This window comes from Nasonia vitripennis, chromosome 2 (genome assembly GCF_009193385.2).
Source record: "Nasonia vitripennis strain AsymCx chromosome 2, Nvit_psr_1.1, whole genome shotgun sequence".
In the NCBI taxonomy this organism is placed as follows: Eukaryota; Metazoa; Arthropoda; class Insecta; order Hymenoptera; family Pteromalidae; genus Nasonia; species Nasonia vitripennis.
In genome coordinates, this window is record NC_045758.1 from 4,963,779 (window position 1) to 4,989,644 (window position 25,866).

Here is a 25,866-nt window from a genome sequence, read left to right on the forward strand (position 1 = left end):
ATTCCCACGCACGCAACCATAGATGTTTTGTGCGTATAGTGTGTAAATATACACCGCAGTGGGTGGTGTTCAGGTGACAGCTCGACTTGTCTTGTTTATTTACACTTAGCTCCGCATTTACTTGACCCAGAATCGCAAAAAAAATGATGCTCCACAAAATGACAACACTCAAGCTATGCAGATTATGCGGCAAAGAGAAACAGCAAGGCACAGATTTGTTCAAAGATAAAATAAAAGGATCAGTACTCATATCAATAATAAATAAGTATTTTGCGAAAGAGGTAAGTTTGATCATTTTTCTGAAAGCTTGTATTGTTCTCGTTGAAAAATAATGATTTTCTTTATACAAGATCATTAGCATATCTATCTCCGATGCATTTTCCAAGTATGTGTGCAATGAATGCGAACAAAAAATTTGTACGTTCGATGAATTTTGCTTGATGGTGGCCAACGTTCAAAAACAACTAGCTGCACCATCTTTAGAGCTTGATTTTGCAGAGGTAATTACTCTGCGAGCTGTCATTGAACACTTGAAGAATTAGTAAAGTTAAACTTTTACAAATGTATTTGCAATGGCTTTTCTTTCAGGATATGCTTTGTCATTTGAAGGAAACTAGTATACCAGATAAATCAAGTCAGCAACCTATGGGTGCTTATGAGAAAAAAAAACAAATATGTCACATTTGTGCTAAAAGTTTCAGGTGCTTAGCTCACTTGAATAGGCATAAACTCATTCATACGGGACAGCGTCCTTATGTTTGCGATGTATGAGAACTCCTAATTATATCTTTATCAATTATTGTTGAAAGTTGCATTATTTAAAACAAATATTTTTTCATGCAGATTTGTAACATGTCATTTAATCAACAAGAAATCATGATGAAACACAAGCAATGTCACGAAGGAAAGAAACTATTTCAATGTGCCAACTGTCATCAATCATTTCGGTATAAAGTCTCTTTGAAATCACACATGATAAACTATCATTCTGCAAATGAACAGTCTGTAATTGGCAATCGAGTAATGTGCATACAAGATCAGTTGCTTCAATGCACGGAGTGTGGAAAACAGTTTGCAACCAAATACAAATTACAAAGGCACAGGAGATGTCACACTGGTGAGAAGCCGTACCGTTGTAATTACTGTGATCGGTCTTTTTCTCAAACAGGTAATTTAAAATTACATCAAGTCAAATATCACCAAATCCCCTGTTCAATTCCCGAGACATCACAAGAGCAACTTCAACACACAGTAAATCAACCACCAGAGCGCGATGTTAATAACTCCATGAATACATTTCAACCAATTTTTCTAACGGAAACTGAAATCCAAAATACTATCAACGAGACAATTAACTCCACTAATCCAAGTTCTTCTTATATGAACAAATCCTACGAAAATCCACTGTACATAGACGAGGAAATTGAAACAATGCTGGATCAGGATCTCGATCAGCTAGAACGTCAAAAGTACGCCGCTTCAACGCAAGAAAAAGTTTCCTTTTGTCTAAAAGAACCGGAAACCCCAGAATTGTTACATAGTTTACTCTATGATGATTAATGTAATTTCGCTAGTTTATCAAGGTTATAAATAATGTGACGATTGATTTTTATATCACCAATTTATTGGCATTTTAAATATTCATATAAAAAGCAAAAGATTGATTTGGTCTCACAGTCGCGGAACGGTCAGTGTGTTACTGTTATAAGTAGCATCTCGTTGTTTTTTTTAATTTTTTATATTTATATATATATATTTTTTTTTGTTAAACAATATTAAAAAATTGTTAATGAATTAGGAACTCGATTATGGTGTATTTACAAGAAAAACTTTAAAATGATTTCAAATAAAAAGAATTACTTTTCATTTAGTTAGTACCTTACACATGATCGTTCCTTGTCTACAAAAAATACATTTACATATGCATTATCGTATTGAAATATTCCGAGATGCAAGACATTAAACATTATGCAGTATGGCAATATTTTAAATACTTTTGTATAAGTTGCAGACTACTATTATATGTAAACATATACTTTTATATTTCGTAATAGAACCAAATTTTACTGAGAATCATGTAAAAAAACACCCTGTTGCATAAAATAATTAGGATAATCAAATGGCACAAGAAATTCATAGCGATAAGGTTTAATGCAGTTCTCAGCAATGACGCAAATTATTGTTGAGAATAATAAAAGAAGAGAAAACTTTGGAATATTAACACATTGCAAATTAATGCAACAATCTACACTTCTAATCGCTATCACAAAAGTATATTGCAATATAATTAAAAAAAAAACAAAAAAAAAATACTCAGATCGCAATTTTAATTCAGTCTGACAGTAAAAACAGCATATGATCATAAAGTACGGCTTAAATAATACGTTACAAAATCTTAGAAGTTATTACAACACACGCATTAACTTCGAATGCATTTCGTTATTACAGTTAAAATAACACCTCACTTATCGTTATTTTATCATTTTGTTATTTATACAATAGTTCTACGATAAACTTTAAATCATGTTTCCTTATTGTTAGAATAGAACTTAGAAATGAACAGATTGATAAGGCACAGCCCCGCAATAAATTCCGCGCTCCACCCTTTTTCTGATAATGTAGTATGTGCATAATAAGATCGGGACTGACTGTTAGTGATAAAATATCAAGATTTCATGTATGCCAAGTGTTTTTATGCTACAATTTCTAATCTATCAAGAGTAAAATATATTACTTCCATAGAGGTCTTACTAATCAAATGTTTCCTATCTGACTCGAATTAATGCTTATATGCAGAATCGATAAATTTCTCTTAATATTAGTCGCCTCATAGGTGGGAAAGGTAACCGGCTGTCGTACTCTTTCATTAATAGACGCCATAGTTCTAATTAACTATAACTTTGATTTTTTACAATTTGCTTGAATAATGTTTCAAGATGTCCCATCAACATCTTTGCAGCAGTCGTACTACACAATTCGTCATCCATTTTTAAATATAACCACCAGAAACCATGATAAATCATGGTTTCCCGTATCACACAATAAAAGCATTATTTCCTACTAAACGCTTCGAAAAACTTGCTCATAAACTCAAATCTTGCTCAAGAGAGAATAGGGATTAAAGTAGCTCTCTCAATACAATATATTCAACAAGCCAGTGTTAGTGGCATAAACCATACCTTGACCCGGTTGCGGGGCCCATCTAATACAATTTAAACTCATGTAGCTTGGAGTCTCGCGATTTTGCAGCAATTCACGCAACAGTATCATACTTTTTCGATTAGGTTTGCCGTCACTCGCATCGGGGTAGAGTGGCGTTCTAGAATTCATTGCAGCTAAAGCGACTCTTGTCAATCTACTAAGCCTATCCGGTACCTCGCCATTTTGCTGAGGCGGTTGTTGTTGATTTCCATTTCGCTGCTGTTGAGACTGATTTCCATTTTGTTGCTGTTCATCGTTAGTTCTTAGTCTACGCAAATCATTGATGTAGTTGTTAATGATGCATATATATTCAGCATGGCGTGAAGAATAGTCCGGACGTTGTGGAGCGTTTATGTTGCCAGAATCGATCGGATCAGTCTCGGGATCGACGAGTTTATAAATAAGAGCCATAGGAATCGGACGGGTCGGTAAAGGAATACGACGCGAAGCCAGGCCTACTAGGAGATGTTGCTTGGTAGGTGACATCGATACGGAAATGACTGTCTGATCTGTTTGCGTTGAGTACACCTTTTGGCCCAGCGACTCCCATTGTAAACTATATACACCTAAGATAAAAAAAAACCATGAAAATATTAAAATTCATTCTAATAATTTAATCACCAAATAATAGCAAAGTATTTATTACCTATGGTTGTAGTTGAACTATAATTCCCCGTTGGCATTAATGTTGCTAATAATGTTCCGTCAGATGATATATCAATACTGGCATCATTATGAATTTTACAATCACGAACTATCACATTTTTCTTTGCTGTAAAAGAAAGGAGAATTATTAAATTATGAATCGATAAAACAATATTTTATATCTTTTTAAAACCTACAATCATGAATTTCAGGAATACTGGAAAAATCCCATGCTTGTATTCTGTAACTTTGAATTTCAAGTCCGTTGAATGTCATATTAATTTGATGCTCTGAAATAAGATTAAAAAAAGAATTAAAATTTTTTTTAATTCCAGTCGTAACAATTAATTTTTCCAAAAATTTACATACCCCTAATTTCGACGTCGTCGCTATCATTTTCAGGATCCTGTCCTCCACTTGAACCTTCACCAGCTCTGAACAATGATTGTGCTCGGGATACTAAGCCATCTCTCCACACATCTCTCCATGAAGCCTGTGTATAGACCCTTTGTTGAATTTGTTGAATCTAAGAGATATATATATATGCACGATAAAGCAAAATAACGTCGCCAAAAAGCAAAGCAGAGTATCACGAGTGATTGTAGAATTCATTGTTATTCCACAGAAGCATTATTCCATTGGATCGTATGATAGAACAATCAGCCATAACATTAACTTTGAACCATGTTTATAGTAACTAATATTTCAGTAAATTAACTTTAAAACTTTTTTAAATATCATACATAATATGGAAGATGTAACATGACTTTCTGTACAATTGGCCAACGTTACCTTATAGAGGCTCTGTATGTTTTAACTTTTGTTCTCTAAGTTTTTTAATTTATAGGGCAAAGAAAATTAGTCAAACCTGTCTCCTAATACTGTTCAAATATAAAGAAGACGCGGAATGGTAGCCTGAGTCGTTGTTGGGTGCAGTGGAACTGGCCGCATTGCTCATGGTAGCGCTACTCCTGTCGCCTCTAAAAGAACTTCAATAGAGCATATTATTTGTCAATCCTTGGAACATTGCGCTAGAGCTAGCGTGTTTCAAGTACCTAGAGCGACTGGGCCGGCGTCGGCGAATAAGTGGCGGGGACGGAGGTCCCCAAGAGCTATCAACAGGTAAGTTGTTGATGCGTATCACTGGTACATTTAGGTACTGTCGCAATGCAGCTGAAGGTGAACCAGCAGCGGCACTGGCCCCGGACATGGGATTGAGACCATCACTGCGCGAATTGAAGAATGTACTGAAGTCTGGATGGCGGCCCCGTTCAGGTAAACTAGACGTGTTGGCATCACTAGTGTTATTGCTATTCGAATTGTTATTGCCCAACAAGTATTGTAGTCTACGATGTAGCGCATGACAACGTTGAATTATCATTAAGCGTTCAAGGGGACTCCGTCTAAACAGGCCAATGGAAGGTGGATTAGTTGTGTTTGTCGGCCATGTCCGTCCAGACTCTCGGTTCTGAATCGGATCATCACTGTTCGGAGGGTTTGATACACCTAGATAAGATTAACAATGTGGATTGTTATATTGACATTTATTTGCAAATCATAAATAAATAGCTTTGATAAACATATAAAAACACTCACTGGGTGCATATTCGTCATCCTCGCGATCATCACTGTCATTGTCGAAGCGAGTGTTTGCCCCACTTCTGCTTTGGTATCGCTGACTTGAGTCGACGGCATTATTTGTGTTGTTCTGAATCCGCTCTATGATACTCTGAATTTCTGCCGATAAAGCGTTCTCATTGCGAGAGTCATTCGCTAAACTGTTGTCATTATTATCGCCCGACTCGAAACTAAGCGTTGACGCATTTGCCGTCGTACTTGTCGAACTCACAGAGTCAGATCCAACTCCAACGGATGTATTAGCTAACATTGATGCAGTTCTTAACGTTGTATCATTTATCTCGAACAATCGCGACAATCTCGCCAAAGTATCTCTAGGACTGTTATTCGATGAAGAAGAGCCCGCTATATTTGTAGATGTACTCGCTGATGCAGACGCTGTATTAATGATATTTATAAAGTAATAAGCTTATTATAATTTGTTAATAAGATTGCATTATCTGAATAAATAATATTGAATAATAGTACTAACCAGTATTGGTACTATTGCTGGCTACCGGCGTTGCAGTTGGCCCATTACTACTGCTCGTATTAGTAGTAGAAGTTAGAACTTCAGCTGAACTAGTCGTACTTGTTCCAGTACTGGTCGATGGCTGAGCATTATCAGCTACTGGCTGCGTTGTCGAAAGCAATGAACCGTATCCATAATAATTCGATTCAAGATTACGCCTCGTTGCAGAAAGTTGTTCAAGAAGTAGATCCGTAAGTTGCAGACCAAGACCTTGCAATACGTAGATCTCCAATATCTGCTCACGCAAGACGTTATCTCTACCTATTGCTCGTCTATTCTGCTGGAAGAAATCTGTCAGATTCTGTACCATCGTACTGAGTCTAGCCTTTAAGCGCTCCGCGACACTATAAATGTCCTCAAACTTGTTCTGTAAATCGCCGCACGCTCCTGGGACTCTATTTGCGGATTGCTGCTGCTGTCTCCTGTGCATGCACGTATTCCGTTGCTGGATCAAATTGCGTAAACTGACAAAACGTTTAACATTTAATTAAAAAAAAAATGTTTCTTACCACAACACCAAAATATTTTTTGAAAAATATGTTACAAACCTGCTTATCGTAGACTGGAAGGATTCGAAGGATTGTGAACGATCACGGTCAGTATTATCAGTAGTGGTGCTAGTGCCAGCAGCTGTACTGGTACTTGGAGTAGCTGTATTACGATTACGCTGATTTCTTCGTAATTGATCGTAGTGCCGATAGATGTGACTAAAATTTTGCATTCGCGCAACACGTTTCATATTCCTCGGACCTACAGAGAGCAGTCGAGGACGTCGAAGATACATTCTTCTTCCGTAGCGCCAAACCCTTTGATACCTGATGTTCAAAGTATCCATTTAAAAAAAAAAGAAATAACAGCTCAATAAGTGGTAATTAAAGGATAAAAACTAATCTTGATGTGGTCGACTCTTTTAATTAAAAATAAATGAATTAAAGATTAGTAATAGAGATGGCTAACCTGGACTGTCTTTCTTGAATACTTGTACTATTTGTAGGAGATTCGGACATATTACTCGATGCTGAGCTGTCCGTTATCTGCGAGGAAGAACTTCCTGCCACTGCATCATTACTATTACCAGTTGATGTACTCGGTCCGACATCTCCTGCTCTTGAGGTAGTGGCGTCGCTAGACGATGGATTGTTATTACTAGACGGCGAAAAGTCTACAACTGTGGGAAGGCGTAACGAGCTGGGCATACTACTCGAAATATCATTTACGAGACTTGATATACTACTCGAAATATCATGTACGAGACTTGATGTACTTGGTAGCTGTATGTTGTTGCTACTATTATTACTGTTGTCGTTATTATTGTTATTGCCGGTGGTTCTGTTATTAGTGGATAAATTCACGAAACTGCGAGATAGTGGATTATAATTGTTGGATAGATTTGAGTAAGTATGATCATTCGAAGGTCCCGGCAATGTGGAACCTAGCATCTGAGTAAAAGAATTCGCATCTTTTAAGTTGTATATGGAGAAAAATGTATTGATGAAGTCACGAAGGATTTCATGACGTTTCTTATTGAGCTCTGCCTCACTTGGCAATGATAGATTCGTCGAAGTCGATGCTTCTTTGCTACCAGTTGCTAATTTAAAGAATAATATACAATTTGATTGTATGTAGATAAATTAGTAATGAAAATAAACATAAAAATATTTGACTAACCGGGAACATCACTACTTGTGCTAGGTTCGGGTTGTGACGAGCCAGGCGTTTCTTGTCTGTCTAACGCTGTTGAAGTAGTAGACGTAGACGTGGACGGTTGAGGTTGATCAGCTTCATTCTCGTTATTTTCCCTTTTGTAATTATCCAGCAAAGCTTTTTTAAAATTACGCGCTGGCTCTGTTAGCGATTCGACATCAGAAGTTGAAGTCTGGGGCGCAAACGATCCTTGTCTGTCAGATCATAATGAAGCAATATTTTCAATTATATTTAATATTTATTTTCAGAAATACTAAACACACAATTCTGTCTAGGTAACTATTGAAATTTTAATCTAACCTGCTTGTACTTGGTTGAGATTTATCATTATTGTGCGTCCCTTCGAAAGAATCGCAATCATTTATTGTATTCACAAGATCTTTGATACGTCGTTGTAGTCTTTCCCACATTCGACGAACTCGCTGCAAGTGAAAGATTTGCAAACGAACACGAGAAAGACTCTGAATATTATTGAAGTGCCGACCTTTAAATTTTATAACAATAATTAATAAAAAACGTATTAGACTGATATTTTTTTATTTTGGTTATGCATATATGTTGCTAATGATTGTACTGATAATTACCAAATAACATTAGTTTCCGAAAATCTTGTTCGAATCCAACTATTCTTTCAGCTGCGGCACCGATGCTTCTAACAGCCCCCTCCAAGATCCTTACGGCCGGATCATCGGTATTCGTGGATCTATCGACGTTGCCGACTTCTTGTTCTCTTGTTCTACTACTTGTGCTAGTACTGGTGCTAGCAATATTCTGGACTGCTTCTGCAGATGTCGATGGCTCAGCAATCTTAGTAGAGCTAGTACTTGTACCGGTGCTAGTACTTGCACCCACGTTAATATCCGTACTGTTGATAGCACTTGTACCAGCGCTAGTACTTGCACCCACGTTAATACCCGTACTGGTGATAGCACTTGTACCAGCGCTAGTACTTGCACCCACGTTAATATCCATACTGGTGATAGTACTTGTACCAGCGCTAGTACTTGCACCGACGTTAGTACTTGTATTAACGCTAGTACTTGCACCGACGTTAGTACTTGTATTAACGCTATTACTTGCGCCGGCGTTAATACTTGTATTAGAGCTAGTATTTGAACGGGCGTTAGTACTTTTACTGTTGCTAGTACTTGTACTCATGCTTGAATTCATACTGCTACTAGTGCTGGTGCTGGTACTGGTACTGGCAGCGGTGGTAGTCGACGTCTGACAGTTTTGAACTCTGGCTAGGGCATTGGCCTGATTCATTTCAGCGCGCTGACTCACGGTTTCCCGCAGACTTCTGAAGGGAAATAAGGGTGGCTGCTCATATCGCGTTGAGCTCGCAGAGATCGGAGAAAGACAATTTTGATCTGGCAAACTAACGTTACTTATGTTTTGCAGTCGTAAGCACAACCGACTTAGACCATAGTAGTCGTTTGCTATGTTTGCTGTGTTATCCTATCGACAAAAAATTTTATCAATTACTAGAAGAGTAGTATCACTTTGTACAAATTCACTATCAACCGTGTTCTTATAAAGTAATTTCTAACGATAAAATAGTTCAATAGTTTAACAATTAAGCAAGCAAATAAATAAAAAAGAATACTAACTGAAGTCGTTGATGTCATTGGCTGATCATTGGTCGTATTAGCATTTCTACTCGAAGAATCAAGCTGTATCCAGCGACTAGCTCGTCGACGTCTTGGACCAGGAGCCGCACTAGTGACTCCAGGTGGTTCCTCATGATTCGAATCCGAGTTACTGTTCTCTTCAAGTAGCCAATAACCATTCTCCGATTGCTCACCGGCATTTTCATGGTTATCATTGTTGTTACTACTAGTGGCAGGAGCCTGTTCGTCGATACCGATTGAGTTTAGGTAGCGCTGAAACGAATCCCAGAATATGTCAAAGTTATTCTGAAATAAACGTTGAGCGCTTCGGACAATACGTGACGTTCGCCGAGTGCTTAAACCATTGAAGTCACTGGTACTACTGGCGGTGGCAGTATTAGTATTGTTAGCAGAACTACGTCCTGCTGTTGCCGTCGCTGAAGGAGCTGTGGGCTCTGCACGACCAGAGGATGTTGAAGGACCTCGATCATCGCTACGATTATCACTATTATTACGCTGGCTGCTCGAACGTGTGGGATGAAAAGCCGAACGAGAAGACACGGAAAAGTTGAGAGAGCCTCGTTGTTGAGTTGACGATGAATCAGCGTTACCGCCGGTACCACCACTAGCACTTAAACCACTGTCTTCACTTGATGGCGAACTTGATGCAAAGCCTGTGTTGAGCCAATCTGTAAAATGAATGTTTTTGTTTATTAAATTAGTAAGGATAAATTCGCGTTTCATTAATGACTACCTTTTTCTTGTAAAAAGTTTCACGAAATCATAGAAAGATTCAAAAAATCACTTATATATTTACCAGGTCCAATATCATCTAGTCGTATTTCAAAGTCGTTATCTAATCTGCGCCTGGTTACACGTGGTTGCTCATCATCGTTAGTGTCCTCCCAAGGCCTTCTGGTACCGGTACGTGCTGGCGTAGTTCTTCTGGTCTCTTCGATACTGGCAGATCTTGGTTCTTCCGACGTCGTTTGCGGCTGTGAGGTTTCAGGAGTCGCAGAGCTAGTTGCAGCTACTGGTCCATCGCTAGGCCGGGCGGTCGTGCTTGCAGTTAAGTTTGCGGCTACTTGATTTGACTGTCGAAATCGCAGCTCATCCATGAATGACGACAACTCACCTCTGAGCGTCTCGATGCGAAAGTTCGTATTGATAAGTTGTCCCTCCATATTATTGAGAGCCTGTACTTCTTCGTTAAGGACGTTTAGGAAGGCCTGTAACCGAGGATTACGATTGCCAGCTGCGAGGCCTGTCATTACTGAGATTCGCGAACGCAAACCAATGCGTAGTCTGTAGAGGTCCTGTAAGCATGTGCTGTTGTTCTGTTCAGTGTCGTGCAGATCCCCGCGTAGGATGCGCATGCCCACGTGAACTAGAATCTGATTAGATTCCTCCATGAGTAGACGCAGATTACGCTGCAACCTTTCAAGACAGACATTTGTCTCTTGAGCATTGAAATTCAAAATGTTGCGAAGCATCTGTGCAAATGCTTCGGCGAGGAAGTAATTGTTCGTAGTCCCGCTAGAATTGCTCGTGCTATTTGTACTTGTTGAGGGTGCATCTCGATCTCGATTCATGTGATTAATAAGCTGGAAAATGATATGAAAATTTAATTAAACAGTAATAAATAAACTTTTATTTCATAACATAATTTAAGAATAATAATGTCATTACTTGTTCTCTTAAACGATACCCAAGGCTCCTCTGCCGTCTATTTCTTAATCTACTCCGCCGAAATCTCAGATGCCTATCAAACGTGTTGAAGAACTCTTCGTCATTGCTTTCGTCATCTGACTCCTCGGGTCTTACGTTATTCGAATTGTTGTTAGCGATCGGAGGCGTGTTGCTCCGATCCTCATCAGGTATTCTTTCGATGACGATATTAGGCACGCTAGATCTGCTGTTGCCGGTACTCGCTGATGGCATAGACAGGCGAGTTTGGAGAGAAAATGGAGTCCACGTAATGCTCCTAGGTGGATAGCGATCGATTATATAGCCAGTGTTTCGCGGAATACCGTTGGCTACGTTGTTATTGGTACTAGAAGTGGAGGGACTTCCTACTCGATCCTCGTTAGGTATTCTCTCAAAAACAATATCCGGTCTAGATCGAGTGCTATTTGAATCGGGCTCCTGGTGTGGGAATGCCGAACGTGCGACTCGTGGTGATGGTGCTACTGAAAACCTGTGTGCCGTGATGCGTTCACTTCTGAAAATCAAAGATAAAATACCTTGAGTAAATAATGCAAATCTAATAAACGAGATAAAATTCATTATGAGCTGCGCTAATCTAAGATAACTATCATTCTCAAAATAACTTTATGATACAATCTTATAATGCAAATCTAGTTACCTCGAAAGTGGGATGGATCTAATAAGATGTTCCACTCGAGGTCTGTCTGGAATATTCTGAGGATTAGCTATTCCTGTGATCAATTTTCTCCCTAAATTGTCAAAAGCTACATATCTGGTAGAAAATATTTTTCATCAAATATTAATGTTTGATTGCATTTTTATTACCACAAATATGTGAATTTCAAGATATGATACATACCGAACTTTTTCTTTATAGTTTTTTGTGGTGATAAACGTGAATGGTGTTGGTTCATTCCAATCCCAAAAGTGTACTTCATTGTATGTGGCAATAGCAAGCAATCTATCTACTGGATGAAAAGCTAATGAAGCAATGGGATTTTTTGACATCCAAACTTCACTACCTCCCTAAAAATTAATCAAAATATTTATTGAAAATCTCATCCTTTTACAACTGCTATTTGATTCTACTACATTAAATAGAAAAAACAATACTCGAAACTCACACTAAGATCCCAGATACGAACTTGACCTCCTAGACATCCAGAAGCCAAAATTTCATTTGAAGTGGGGTGAAATGCTATACACCAAGGTGTGCGTAAATGACCAGACAGAATTCTTACATTCTTTCCAGTTGTCAGGTCTGTAATGTAGATTTTGTGATTTCCATGAGTAGATGCCACTTTTGTGCTAAATAGAAGCATTAAAGATATAAGAACAACTGCATTTCATTTTCACCATCACTATTTGATTTATTTGACATATTTACCCATCAGGACTGAAAACCATCAAAAAAGTAGTTCGAGGCACGCCTGGTAAATCGCATTTCTGAAACAAGAAACAAATAAAAAAAAATAAAAAATTTCAGCTAAAATTTAACAATTAACTTCAGAATATCATAATCTGCTTACCAATTCTTTCAATTTCTTAAGAATAAAGTTTGTTTCTGCAATGGGTTCAAATTCCTTGGTACTTGTTCTATGAGTGGTGCGCAGGCCACAGTCGCGCAGCATCAAGTTACGCAGGACATTTTGTGACTGACTGTTGTGATACAGCTCAGGTTTCTTTGTTGTTTTACCCATTTATTCTGATTTTTATTAATAAGCTTTACTTCTGAAACAAAAGAATACAGCGTCGCATGAGTTTTGGCTAATCTTCACAGTTATTACGTAATACATCAATATTCTTCTCATTCAATCAAGCAATCCCAATGGCAGTTTAGCACCGATAAAGTTTTTCAAAATACAGAACATAAATTATTTTCAGCTCTTGCAATTGACACATTTTGAATGAGTCATCGGACATGAATCAGACAACAAAACTCACTTTTTTTTAATCTATATAACACTGGCAACACGGCCATGAAAGGCCGCAGCTACTATATCACGGTAAATTCATTTACACTGAACGGCGAAAAAAGATGTGCAGCAAGTAATTACATCAACGACGGCAACAACACCAGCAGCGCAGATCAACGCTGTGGAAGATGCTTGCACGCGCGGAGAGATGCAGAAATATGTAAGTAAGACTCGTATCACTCTCGCATTAAAGCAAAGCAAAACAAAACAAACTGGTAACAGTCCGCACTATTAGGTTATATATCTTTCTCTCTCTCTCTCTCTCTCTCACTCACTCCAAATAGGCGTAGGTATACATGTATGCATGTAGGTACGTATAATCGACGGTAGTATGAATTCATGCACGCGCGGCTACAAAGCTAATTCCGGAATAGTCAATGGGCTGCAGCGGCGTAGGTAGGTAGAGAGCTGCTGAACAACACCGCGACGGCGAAGGCCTCACTCTCTCCCGCAGCATTATCGCGAAAATGGAGCGACTAAGTAAGACACGACGACGATGGCGGCACGAAAAGCCTGTACTTGCGCTACTCGCGCTGTAACGTCTGTCCCCGCGAGCGAATGCACTAGAAGTCAAGAAAGAGTCAGTGGGAGAGAGAGAGAGAGAGAGACAGAAAAAACACAATACGTTATCGTTGCTGTGTGTGCTCCGAAAGATAATGCGAGCGCGATCGAACGCAGCAATCTACCGCACAACTTGAGTGTAGACTCTCTCCTCGTATATCCAATACATCACTCACGGAGACTATTTATTATTAAGAGTATCGTGATGTCGGGCGAAAAAATATGCGGTGGACGACGAGGGCGACGATATCGCCCTCCAGGAAGTCGCACCAGGAAACCCGTCCTAGCTCCGAAACGTAGATTAGAGAGAGAGAGAGAGAGAGAACGAGTGTTTTACTACCGCACGGCGCACGTATACACAATATCCGCCTCTCTCTCTCACTCTCACATATTCTGAATCAAATGCCGAAAGGTCAGCGCCGAGCCGTGTAACTACTTATGCCTATTTTCTCGTGAGCCGTTGGAGAAGACCAGAATATATGGTTACACGTATAGAGCGAGAGAGAGAGAGAGAGAGAGAGAGAGAGAGAGGACGGAACCTATGTCAGACATAATCAAAAAACATAAAAGAACAAGCGATTAGCCTTGTCTATAAGCATATGCATCGCGAGCAGCTATCTTGTCGCGCGGGCACTAGGTACGACGTACTTCTGACCGAAGCGATAAATTAACAAACTAACGGCCAGCACTTTCGAAGCGATTATACAGCCCGGACATAGCGGTTTGGTCGATCCGTGCTTACACAACGTCTCACCTGTTTTCTCGTCGTCCGTCGCGGAGACGAGTCTGGCGATGACGAACCTGCAGGGCAGGAGAGAACAACAGGCGCAGCAGCTTGATGGACGTAGCTGCAGCAGCGACTGATGGGGCTCTTCCTCTCCCTCTCTCTCTCTCTCTCTCTCTCTCTCTCTCTCTCTCTCTCTCTACTCGGTGTGCTGCCTGCACACTCTCCCCTTCTTTTTTAAAGTCCCTTTGTAGCCAGTTACTGGATGACGACGATGACGAGGATGGGCGCAGAGCGCGAATTTCATGTGTGCGCGAGCGCAGCAGCTCCTCTCTCTCTCTCTCTCTCTCTCACTCTCTCTTCTTATATTCCTCGGGATGATCCTGTGCACACACTACCTATACTTGCGACGACATATCGCGCTAACACTTGGCACCGTCCGCATCACCAATATCCAACCCGCCGTCTCCCTCGCGCACACAGGCACCCAGACAAACTACTACTGAAAAGCTGCAGCTATACTGGATGGCCACTATGTGTCGTCGTTATAGCCGCTGCAGCCGCTGTGCGCTCGCTCGGCTCTCTCTCTCTCTCTCTCTCTCTCTCTCTCTCTCTTTCTGGTACTAAAATTCGTTGCTATAACTATACACGTTCACAGCAAAGCGTAGAGATGTATGTGTGCGGGTTGCCTGCAGCAGCGCAGCGCGAAAGGAACTTATTGCGAGCGAGGAAACGGAATTCTGGGGAGAGAGAGAGTTAGAGGCTCTATAGGTTATGAATAACGCGGTATAGACTTATAGAGAGCGCCGCGCTCGCACCGATTAGAATGGATGGAAAAAGAGAGTAGAATGGGATTTATGCTTTTTTTTCGTGATGTTTACATCTCCGTCTTTGTTGCTCTCTTTTCTTTATATGTATATATATATACGTATGCTGGCAGCCGGCCTGCGTAAGACGAGGAGCTCCGGAGCTCGTTTGTTGCGGTGCGGGATGTAGAGTGGGATGGACCGTTGTTTGTTTTTGGTTTATTCAATTTAGTAAAAAACAAGGAAAAAGATAATTACTTGGATAAAAAAAATATTTTAAAAAGCTGACGTTATTTGTATATATTCGCAATCATCGTGCTTCGATAAAAAGAGACTGACCGGAGTAACCTTCATTTTCTTTATGGAAAGCAATTACTCGGCTTTACTTGTTCTATTTCAGGAAAAGGGGGAAAAATCAAGAGTTTGTCTATTATATGAACATGCGATTTATTGAGCACATTTATTAACATTTGTCGAATTTCTTCTCTTCTTCCCTTGAATCGTATAACGATATAAATTTTCGACGAAACAATGTAATTGTTTCTATTTAGTATACAGGATTGGAGCACGTAAATGTAATGAAAAATTACACTCGGTTGTTTGTTGTGAAAAAACTTTCTTTCATTCTTCCAGGCACTAGATTTTTAATCACGAAAAGAATACTCGAATATTCGCTAGAGTATATAAAGATTATTATATACGATGAGATCGAAATTAAATTACGTGTGTTTTATTCGAAATATTACGTTACTACGCCGATCGACGTCTAAGGGTTACGAGTTGTTTTTTTTTTTTCGATTAGAGACTGAATTTCATTAAAAATTTACTATCACTTTCTACTTTTTTTCTTTTTTTTTCTTCCTTTTTTTAGTACTTATTTGTTTGATTTTATGACAAGATTATTACGCTATTAGTGGCATAATAATAGACTGTTGAAAAAAACTCTCGCGTACTTTTATAATGGAATCTTTGGAAGATTTGGAGAAATATTCTAGCTACTTATTTGTTAATCATCCAAATTGTACGCGCTTATTAAAATTACGAAGATTCCGTTACGAAAGAGCGAGCGTATTTTTTTAGTCAACCACATAATCGAGATAAATGTAAAGTATAAGATATGATGAAAGACACGCGACAACAACATGCCGCAAACGTCACAAACCTACTTCTTTGTCTCCTAATTTTTTGTTATCTACTTCTGCACGCTAGATTTAATTTTAATTTTCTTCGAGGGAAGCGATACAAACAATTCGATTTCAATGTGTAATAATGGATTCGCTCGACAAAAGAAAACAAATATTTTACACGTGGACGTATGAAGCAGCTTAAAATAGATACCGTGCGATTCGAAATGGATATTTTTCTTTTTCATTTTTATACTTGCATGGCCCTATTTGTACAAAACCCTCTTGGCCCCCAATACTTCTTATGTACAAATGTAATTGCATTGTGTGAAATATTTCGTCTTATGTAAAAAAGCCGTGATTATTTTACAAAAACGCGTGGACAAACTTCCTCTTTGTACAATCCTACATAAGTCGATAAGATGTAGTCGCTCTAAAAAGTGAGATTACTTACAAACATGCTTAAAAATATAATTGCAAAAATAAAACGGTAGCAGCTTGTTATTGCAGAGATTTTCTGGTTGCGGGTGTGGTTTTAACAAATAAACGCTGTTTTTAAATTATCTGCGTGTATGTACATAAAAGTAGAATTTTATACATTGCAAAGAAATTATTTGACTTGAATTAACGAGAAATGCTTCCTAATATGTGGAACAAAGTTGGACTTATCGATGAGTAGTGTACGTTATACCTCAATATTAAAAATGTTCTCTAATTTTTCTATTTAATGAAAAATATTCTATGAAAAGTGTAACACAGTCTATCTTCTAGAGCGCGATGTAAAAATTCGAAAAGCAGCTATATTCAAGCCTGCGCTTTTTATTGGAGCATATCCTATCGTAGACCATCAAATTTTTATTCTTTTTCGTTATTTCGGTAGTTCGGAGAAGTTGAATTTTATGGCTGAGGTAGAGCTACTACAGTCTTTCAAAGCGTATATATGTATATATAAAAAAAGTCGCACCAAAATAAAAAAAGTTCCTAAAATTGACGTGATAAGTATTACAGTATAGCTACGTACATGAAGTCCTTTTACAAATCTATATTCATTATATTTTCATGCGATCGAAAAATGCGCGTGCGATATATTAAAAGTCGCCGGGCATATCGTGGGAATTTTAGGATGGAAGAAGATTGAATTGCCTAATTGCATTAATATACCTTATGCATTAAAATTATTTCGAATATAAAACAGATACGGTGCATCGTTAACGTACAGGCTGATTCTGTGGCAATAGTGCATTCGACAAGTATTGCATCGACTATTGTATACATTTTTATAAAGCAAACTACATTTTCCGACGAGTCATAATGGTCGATTTTACCTTGAAATATTATCTATTAATTTTGATTACGTAAATATAGCATAATAAACTTTCGCCTATTGAGTATTTGTTTACAGTAATCGGCGCTCAAGTTTCTTATTACAAAGTTAGGGTGTTTGCGAAAAATACAGTAAAAACTTGACGTATTAAGATTTGAAGAATGTTAAAATTTTAGTTAAAAAATGATTATTTTGATTTTATTTACTTTAGAAATATGATAAACTTCTAATTGAAGAGAGAATCGCATGCACTATTACGGGCAGCCTAAATAAGCCATCTGACGTATATGTAACGTACACACGTGACAACAGCGTATCATTAATGCAGGACGCAATCGGGATTCTAGATTGTCTTAGTAACGATCTCCTATTTTTTTTTAGTGTATAAAAAAATAGATTTATGCATGGAAAAATCTATGACAATCTTTAATTATGCCGAGAAATCAAGTTACATTCGGATAACTTGATGGCTTTCGCTTAACTCACTTCTCGTTTAGCATGTTTGCATGGCGTTCATGAAACGTTTCGTTTTACCTTCTTTGCACTTTCACTTCGAGGATCTTTGACGTTTCATTAGAAACTAAAATCGAAAAGTCAAGGAACTGTTTGCGGAATTAAGCAAGTATTTTAGCTTCGAAAATATTCTACATCGTCGCGCTGGAATACAAAAATAATCGGTTTTTAATAAAGACACTGATAGCAATTGTCTTGGCCGCTTGCCATTTTTTCCACGTTCTGCTCAACTATATCTCGTGCCTACGTCTGAGTGAAAACGCCACGATTGCATTCATTTCGAGCTCGTGATACCTCGTTTCTTTTAGCACAATTTTTCAATAGTATTGGCACTTTTGCAATTTCTACAGCACAACATAGTTTGAAAAAAAGCTTTCTCTTCGTGACTTCGTATTTGTTACTATGAAACTATCGTTAATTTTAACAGAAAAAGACGCATTCAATAACATACAAAGCGCTAAACAACTCATCAAACTTTATGACTCAACTTTCGAGAAATAAATAAAAAAATCTTATCAACTATTGTCATATAAAATAATTAAATTTTAATGTATCGTTACAGAAATTTTGTATGCTTTTAATTTAAGGGAAATATTTTTTAATTTCAACGTATGCAAAAACATTTTTTACACTTCTTTTGTAGAATGTCAAATAATAGTTTTCAAAACCTGTGACTTCAATAATCTAGCATATCACACTTAAGTTTGTTTCAGTCGTTAGTTGTATTAAAATAGAAATTAGGAAAAAAAAATGTATTCTCGTTTAAAATCACGAAACTTGTTCCCGAACTGTTCTAGCATGAAAAAACTATGCAAGAACCAAATACTTTTTGATACACGCCAGAATGTTATCCCTCATTCTATAAAAATATTTAAAAATCAGCCTTAATATTTATACAATGATTTGATTAATAACTACTCGTAAAAAAAATAGTTAAAAGTTGACTCGAGTGCAAGATCAAAGCTATCAAATATTTTCATACAAATTGTTAAGTAACTGTATAAGAATCCTACTCAAGAGTAAGCCATACTAAATTTACAATATAGCTTTGAAATGCCAAGTAAGTGTCATCCTATAAAACAATTAGCACTTCTTCATAACATAAATCACACGATAATTATGCTCTTCTTTACAAAACTCTCACACTGTATAAAAAATTTGATTACAACACTCTCACAATCATAACTAGTATTTAAATTATCTAACCAGACAGTTCTCCATCGTTCAATTAATATTGCGTGCATACTTTTTGTATAAAAACAAAAGCTGTATCTGCTTTTGATTGTTGAATAGTTTTCTCTAAGACAAAATAGCTATACTGCGTCTAGGTCCACCTATGCACACATTGTCTAAACTAGACCATTTTTTAATACCATTTCGTAAAACGTCGGCCATGATTTTGTCTTCATATACTCTGGACATTGCCTCGAGCTTAGCGGCTTTCTCCTTGCTTAAAGGCTCGCTAGGGAATGTCAATTCATTTGCTTCGGCAAGGGTGCGTAGATCAAAATAGTATTTGGCATAAACGCTCGAAGGAACATTAATGTTAAATTGAAGCATTTCCAAAAACTGCCTTTCCAATTCATTCCTATAGATAATTGAATGTGAATAACACAGTATTCTATGATTCTTGCATGTATCTTCATCACAAAAGTATACTCACATATCTTCTACGGTGATGTCTTTCAAAATCTGACAGTAGTCAACATTCCACACAGCTTGATCATCCCACACTTTTGAAGCCAATAGAATAGCCCCAAGAACGATTCGCTTCCAGTTGGCTGGTGTTACATCTATTTCAGCATATATGAGTAGGCGTTCAAGATAAACTAGTGTTATAATGGCACATTCAGCCGTGAGTTGTGCAGCATTGAAAAGAGTTCTGACAAATTTGTAGATTTGCTTATGTTCTGGATTATGTCGGTCATAATCATCTGACACACCATCACGCTAAAAGTAGAAATTTCATATAGGAAATGTAAATCTTGAATATGAAATGCATGGACGAATCAGTTAGTTTTTACTTACAGTTAGAGGATGCAACTTTTCATCAAATATATCAATTTGCCTATTGGACGTTCTATTTTTAATGTTATAATAAACAGCTAGAGCTACACATTTGACAGTATTCTTTAAATTAGGCTGAGAAACTGTACTGTCATCTAGGTATATCGTACTACAACTGCTGCTCTTCTTTAGAGGTCTGGTGTCTGCTATTTGGTATTGACTTTTCTTTCTAGTTAATCCATCTAAAAAATTGCAACAGTTAAGATGGATAATTATTGTCAAATTTAAATATGATTATTGTTTAAAAAACTACACTCACTCTCGATAGCTTGTTTAGAGCGCTCCATGAAAATTGTGCCAGCACTTGGATGTAGAGATGGATCCGAGTCCCAATCCTCAGGTTCTCTTTCACTTATATGTTGGAGATTGTTGATACTGATTTCACCTTCGGGTAGGTGTTCCTCAAGTCCCCTGGGACCTCCATCGCCTGACAGATCTTTCCGTCCAAGCTGTGGACTAGAATAGGCGCAACAACTATTCTTGTTCCCCATCTCTTCTTCTTCTTCTTTTCAGAGTAACTACCCTTGGCAAACCTGCGCACTCCTTGGCTCCTGAAAGACAATTGGTATAAGTAGTCAATTCCAAGTAATGAAGTGAAAGAGTCATTGACCCTCTTCAATGCAACTGTACAAGAGGCCAAATTTGCAAACTTTCAGAATCCAACCGGAGGTGAAGACAGAGCTCTCAAGCGATGTACATTAGAAACTATATGCCAGCCACATTATAGAAACAGCATTAGTTCCTTATCAACCTCATGATTGTTTCTCGGCTGAATTTCTCCCAGACATTAATCTCAGAATCAACAAATTGCCAGGTAGGTAAGAAGGCAGAGGAGGCCCGTAGCAGTCATGTCTGCATAAATAAATGCGGAATCCGCCATTTACGCGAGTAGGCAGGCATGCGAGCTGAGAACGATTTACAGCCGCGCGCTTTCGCGCGGAGACATCTGCACACACATGACTTTTGGCGCGCACCCACGAGAGAGAGAATAGCAGGCAAAACACAATAAGTAGCTCGTATAGTAGTATAGGTGATAGCTGTGTGTGGGTGTACTACATACAAGAGGAGAGAAGAGATAAAAGTAGTGGGACACTCACCGAGTATAGCAGCGACAATCGGGCTGCAGCAGGGGCAGGGTATCGGCGCCCCTTTGATCAGCTGATGCAGCTGGGTAAGGCCGCGACGACGACGACGTGTAGGACGCGTTTGAGGGCCTCCTCGCTCTCGCTCATCTTGCTCTCGATGGCCACTTCCTCGACGCTCGGCAGCTCGTCCGCTCCATCCAAGGAAACACGTCTACAACTCGTCGTGTCGCTCTGCTGTAGCTGCGTGTGTGTGCCTCTCAACTCTCAGCTCTCTTTCTCTCTCTCTCTCTCTCTCTCTCTCTCTCTCTCTCTCTCTCTCTCTCTCTCTCTCTCTCGCTCTGCAGCGCGACGGCCACCGACGATGTGTGTCTCCTTAGCCTAAAAGCGAAGCCGAGAGCGGCGCACAGACACCTATATTTATAATCTCGCCTCTCTCTCTCTCTCTCTCTCTTTCTGTGTCTGGCACACCACTTTCTCGCGATCTCGGCGGCTGCACCCACACACGCGGGCCGAACGTATATAAGTAGGTGTGCGCTATACGCTACTGCTGCTGCGATAAGAAACGCGCGCGCAAGAGCTTCCCCGCGGATATTATTACCTATAAATGTACACCAACTCACCGAGAGAGTGTTGTCGACGTCGTCGTCGGGTCAACAGTACTTAGTGTCCAGCGCGAGCGCGACAACGCCTCGATCTCGCGCCGGTCTCTCTCTATACTCGCGGACTTGAAATTCGCTACCCGACGCTCATGATTGTGTGCACGAGCTCGCGTGTACGTGAGCCCCTCTCCTCCTGATGATGATGGCAGCAGCGAGGTCCCTGGGGCCTGGACGACACGCGCGCGCGGCCAGCTTATATGCGCATGTGTGTGTGTGTGTGTGTGTGTATATATATATATATATATAACTACACTTTCAGGATGCTCTTTGGGATGTTATTGTTATGATGATTTTCGGAGCAGGCGGGGCGCCATCCGTATAGCCGCGCGACGACACGACGGCTGATGTTCGTCCGGCCGCGAGTGCACGAGACACACTGCGCGAGCGAAAAACACTAGCTGCCGGATTGCGGCTGCGTCTGCAGATAGCTGCCGGCGGGTTAAAAAATTGATTCGCGAGCGGCGTCCATCGATCGATTTCGCTCTCTCTCTCTCTCCCTCTCTCTCTCTCTCTCTCTCTCTCACTCTATACGAACGGATAAAGGAGACGACGTAACGCGATTATATTATTTCGAGCTGTCGCTGACTAATACGAGGCGCAACGTTGCATGGACGTAATACCTCTTGATGATTTACAATATGAAAAAAAAGCATCGGCACATATTTGCCGAGAGAGAGAGAGAGAGAGAGAGAGAGAGAGAGAGAGCGGAAACGAGTTATTATCAATCAGTCGTCGCGGACACGCAAGCGAGAATATAACGCAGGACTGCGCGCGGGGCACACCTTTCTTCCATCACCGCAAGTCGCTCCGCGCGAACTATAAAGTCTACAGCGTGTGTAGGTATATATCTATATATCTGGGGACACACACGTGCAGCAGCTGCCAGGAGAGGGTTGTACGGGTTGGGTGCGCCTGCACCTATACCTACAGAGTGCACGCGAATGGAGAGAGATGCATGCATTTGCGGCTGATGCAGGACTAGACGACGAGCGACGACGCGGCTCCGGATGAAAAGGAGTCTGCAGCTCTGCATTATACGATCAGTATACATATATATATATATATATATATATATAGAATGTAATAAGGCTCTTGTATACAGGCGGTGCTTTTCATACACATATGTATACCGGGCTCTTATAAGCGAGGAAAAATCAGAGCGACTCGAGAGGACCCCCGGCGGATAATGATGATGCGGTTGCGCTGCCGCCGCCGCTGCTGATGAACACTTTTGTCTCTCGGCAGCGTCGAGTGCGCGAAAGCGTGTGGTCGTATATAGATATACATAGAGCGACGAGTTATATTAGAGCATTCGCGAGGATCGATTTGACTTATTTTCGTTTTCGCGGGGGAGTAATTTAGTTTGGCCGCTGCGCCGTGTGGATTTTAATTGTAGAGCGGGATATGATATTGTAGGTTGCTTATCTTCTAGAATTCATCGCTGGAAAGTTTCGATCCTATTTTCGTCATCTCGAAAAAATATACGGTACGAGATACGCGTATACATTTTAATCAACTAATTGGCTTCGTATGTGCTATCCGCATGTACAGCGTTTTTAATATAGGATTATAGAATGTATAAAGATCACGCGAGGAGAGAAAGCTTTCTTTATTAATAACTACTTTTACAAAACTCGTCAGTAAAAGCAACTCATCCCTCGGCATCGCATTGCAGATTTACATCGATAGGCTCGCACGCGTGCGCGCAGCTCGGCATCAAAGAGTTAAAAGCCTGCTTTGGCGATCAAAGTAGCGGAAAACTCGCTCCGAGAGGCCGCGCGCTGCACTTGAGACTCGCTGAAAACACTTTAAAAATCGCGCAGCTGCTCCGAGGCCAATATTGCGAGAAGAGCACTTTTGCCGAAGAAAAATGTGTTTTTTGGGAGATTAATGATATTGCGGAGTGAAAACAGGTTTTATTAACGAAACAAAGTTTAAATTATTGTTTACGCGCGCTGAGGCACCGGAAGCTGTTGTGGTGAAATTTCACGAATAGCGATACACGAGACACGTACGTGGGTGTTTTCGAAAATTTGCAAAGCCAAAACTATTAATAAATGGATACGTGGTATTTTTAGAGAGTGGCTTTAAGTTTCTTTCTTTGAAACAAATAGGTGGATTATTGTATGAATGCGCGATTAAAAAATAAGCACTCGATAAACGAAAATAATCTTCGAGTATGATTGACATCGGAGACTGATAACGCTTTCGTCACACCTCCTTCTGAAGTAAAATACGATTAAACTTAAAACAACGATTTTCAACATTACATTCCAATCTATTGTAAATAATTTACTCGACTCCGGTTCGATCGAAATAACCATCCGAAATCTCCAAACAACAACCCACTAACGAAGAGTCATTGATGTAAACAAATCCTCGACACGTGCGCTCCGTCATCAGCGATGCGCTCCAACGTCTAAAAATAGCCTCACTACTTATACTGAATGCTCACCATAACATATAGACATATCTGCCCGGGCGCTCTCGTCAACAGTCGACATCACGCGGCCTTTTCTCGCAACTATTCAAACCACAAATAACACATACTCCCACGACTATAACGACTATAAGAACGACGATAACTAAAGGAAAAGCAAAGAAAAGCACTCGTTATAAACAGCTCTCGTACACTTACCCACTAACCGCAACAAATCAAACAGGCCACATCGCTCAAACTGCATCAGCGCGCGTCCCACGTCGTTGCACAAACAACAAGCCATCGTTGGAAACTCGCGAGCGCGCGCACCGCGATTACGTCGCGCATAACCTCGCCGAGAGCGATTACGAAATACCGAAAGGCAGCTTTTATCGAGCCGATAAAAAAAGTCGCTCTCGCGCGTGTACTCGCGCAGATATTAGGAAAAACAACCGCCGCATCTTGAATTGATTATTCCCCTCTTATTCGCGCTCCTGTCGCACACAACTCCACACACACACACACACACTCCGCGCACACTTATCGCCTCGTCTCTCTCTCTCTCTCTCTCTCTCTCTCTCTCTCTCTCTCTCTATCTCTCTCGCTAAAATGTAAAATGGCGCTGGATGACTAGAGCGAAGTATCAAAGGTCGCCGCGACTCCCCTTCGTTTTCTTCTTCTTCTACTCGCTGATGAGCCGCGGCAGCAGTAGTAGCTTTATCGCCTGCAGTAGTCGCAGTCGTGCTGCAGCCGTCCGCGCGCGAAAGACAGTCGTACGCGCCGCTCCAAATGCGAAGGCGGTCTTGGAGCGCTCCTCGCGCAGCATTACGACAGCACCACCGCTTCGTCGTCAGTTCTCAGCTGGGTGTCCTCGTCTACGGAGAAGCCTCATCAACGGGGAGACATGAATGTCCATGATGGAGGTGGGTTTGTTTTCCATCGTTTGCGTAGTTGTTTGTTACGCGTCTATGTAACAGCATCACCTATAAGGTATATACTTACGGACGAGAGCTGTCTCTTTGTGTATTTTAGCGTTTTTGCCCGAGGGCACAGCTGTGCGCTGCCGCCGTTATGCCGCAATAGGTTGGCTAATACCTACATAGTGAAAGTATGTTCTGGAGTCTCTCGCGGCCCGATGTGCGTTGCTTATCTTTGATAAGCTCGCTCGTGGGATGTCGCGCGGCCAATGCGTGGGTTTTTACCCGCGGCAATGGGTCTTGATTAGAGTCCAATCAACTCGACGGAGAGAAAGAGAGCGCGGTGTCTCTTTGTTTGTCGTTGGCCCGATGCTTGCGAACGATCGTAATTGTCGTTGTGCGTTCTCGGTACCCGACGAGGTCGCGCCAACGGGGATTATTTTTTGTGACTAATATGCATATACTACGATTTGAACTGCGTTATCCGAGGAGCCTCGTTTCGAATATGTATCAAAGCTTATGAGTCATAGTAGGGAAGAGTGAAAACAAAATTACCTGCTGAATATTTATTGTCATTCAAATATCTGGGATGTGCTGTAAACAAAGCTTCCATATCATAGTAGAGTTGCGTGAGATTAAATTGTGATGGAAGTTTTTATTGGAGTACCGCTATCA

At 40.0% G+C, this 25,866-nt stretch overlaps 4 protein-coding genes across 20 annotated transcripts in view; 2 read left to right on the forward strand and 2 right to left on the reverse strand.

Moving 5' to 3' along the window:
• LOC100679875 (zinc finger protein 544-like) lies at positions 1–2,524 on the forward strand. Its single transcript, XM_003427091.5, has 4 exons — positions 1–281; positions 351–500; positions 589–765; positions 844–2,524. Exons 1-4 carry the CDS (start codon positions 144–146, stop codon positions 1,558–1,560), a joined length of 1,182 nt encoding a protein of 393 aa, XP_003427139.1. The 5' UTR covers positions 1–143; the 3' UTR covers positions 1,561–2,524.
• Positions 1,607–15,022, reverse strand: LOC100680119 (serine-rich adhesin for platelets). 6 transcript variants are annotated; one of them, XM_008211441.4, is made up of 22 exons: positions 14,308–15,022; positions 12,546–12,747; positions 12,404–12,462; positions 12,141–12,324; positions 11,876–12,042; positions 11,675–11,788; positions 10,999–11,530; positions 10,127–10,913; positions 9,310–9,998; positions 8,284–9,157; positions 8,000–8,183; positions 7,664–7,893; positions 6,953–7,583; positions 6,544–6,801; positions 5,957–6,459; positions 5,443–5,862; positions 4,902–5,352; positions 4,715–4,835; positions 4,216–4,372; positions 4,044–4,136; positions 3,848–3,973; positions 1,607–3,767 (listed from the first exon to the last, which is right to left on the reverse strand). In XM_008211441.4, the coding sequence occupies exons 2-22, from the start codon at positions 12,714–12,716 to the stop codon at positions 3,133–3,135; spliced, it is 7,386 nt and encodes a 2,461-aa protein (XP_008209663.1). In that variant the 5' UTR covers positions 12,717–12,747; positions 14,308–15,022; the 3' UTR covers positions 1,607–3,132. The 6 variants fall into 6 exon arrangements, with proteins under 6 accessions (XP_008209663.1, XP_031779332.1, XP_008209664.1 ...); XM_031923472.2 differs by having other exon boundaries at positions 4,216–4,339; positions 4,715–4,826; positions 6,544–6,810; XM_008211442.4 differs by having other exon boundaries at positions 4,715–4,826; positions 6,544–6,810.
• Positions 13,008–25,866, forward strand: part of LOC100121490 (neuropathy target esterase sws) — a 21,548-nt gene continuing 8,689 nt past the window's right edge. For 2 of the 6 annotated variants that reach the window (XM_008211424.4, XM_032596967.1), the window contains exon 1: positions 24,891–25,197. In XM_008211424.4, the coding sequence (XP_008209646.1) occupies positions 25,183–25,197 (15 nt within the window). In that variant the 5' untranslated portion in view covers positions 24,891–25,182. Of the gene's footprint in view, positions 13,153–24,880; positions 25,198–25,821; positions 25,855–25,866 lie in introns of those variants that run through there. The other 4 variants (XM_031923473.1, XM_031923474.1, XM_008211426.4 and 1 more) reach the window with 3 other exon arrangements.
• On the reverse strand, positions 15,512–24,832 carry LOC100121471 (cyclin-Y). 7 transcript variants are annotated; one of them, XM_032596979.1, is made up of 6 exons: positions 24,494–24,826; positions 21,209–21,574; positions 20,371–20,662; positions 20,073–20,293; positions 19,708–19,994; positions 15,512–19,632 (listed from the first exon to the last, which is right to left on the reverse strand). In XM_032596979.1, the coding sequence occupies exons 3-6, from the start codon at positions 20,600–20,602 to the stop codon at positions 19,344–19,346; spliced, it is 1,029 nt and encodes a 342-aa protein (XP_032452870.1). In that variant the 5' UTR covers positions 20,603–20,662; positions 21,209–21,574; positions 24,494–24,826; the 3' UTR covers positions 15,512–19,343. The 7 variants fall into 7 exon arrangements, with proteins under 7 accessions (XP_032452870.1, XP_032452871.1, XP_008209652.1 ...); XM_032596980.1 differs by having other exon boundaries at positions 21,209–21,407; positions 24,494–24,792; XM_008211430.4 differs by lacking the exon at positions 24,494–24,826 and adding an exon at positions 21,817–22,804.

What these genes read in the sequence shown, in the direction of transcription:
- LOC100679875 (XM_003427091.5), top strand. Translation starts at nt 144, where the DNA reads ATGATGCTCCACAAAATGACAACACTCAAGCTATGCAGATTATGCGGC. An exon ending in ATAAGTATTTTGCGAAAGAG is followed by an intron (nt 282 to 350) that starts GTAAGTTTGATC and finishes TCTTTATACAAG; the next exon opens with ATCATTAGCATATCTATCTC. An exon ending in AGCGTCCTTATGTTTGCGAT is followed by an intron (nt 766 to 843) that starts GTATGAGAACTC and finishes TTTTTCATGCAG; the next exon opens with ATTTGTAACATGTCATTTAA.
- LOC100680119 (XM_008211437.4), bottom strand. Translation starts at nt 12,716, where the DNA reads ATGGGTAAAACAACAAAGAAACCTGAGCTGTATCACAACAGTCAGTCA. An exon ending in CACAAGTAGTGATGTTCCCG is followed by an intron (nt 7,584 to 7,663) that starts GTTAGTCAAATA and finishes TCTTTAAATTAG; the next exon opens with CAACTGGTAGCAAAGAAGCA. An exon ending in CGCCGGCCCAGTCGCTCTAG is followed by an intron (nt 4,836 to 4,901) that starts GTACTTGAAACA and finishes GCTCTATTGAAG; the next exon opens with TTCTTTTAGAGGCGACAGGA.
- LOC100121471 (XM_008211435.4), bottom strand. Translation starts at nt 20,602, where the DNA reads ATGGGGAACAAGAATAGTTGTTGCGCCTATTCTAGTCCACAGCTTGGA. An exon ending in CTCTAAACAAGCTATCGAGA is followed by an intron (nt 20,294 to 20,370) that starts GTGAGTGTAGTT and finishes GCAATTTTTTAG; the next exon opens with ATGGATTAACTAGAAAGAAA. An exon ending in AAAAGTTGCATCCTCTAACT is followed by an intron (nt 19,995 to 20,072) that starts GTAAGTAAAAAC and finishes TTCTACTTTTAG; the next exon opens with CGTGATGGTGTGTCAGATGA.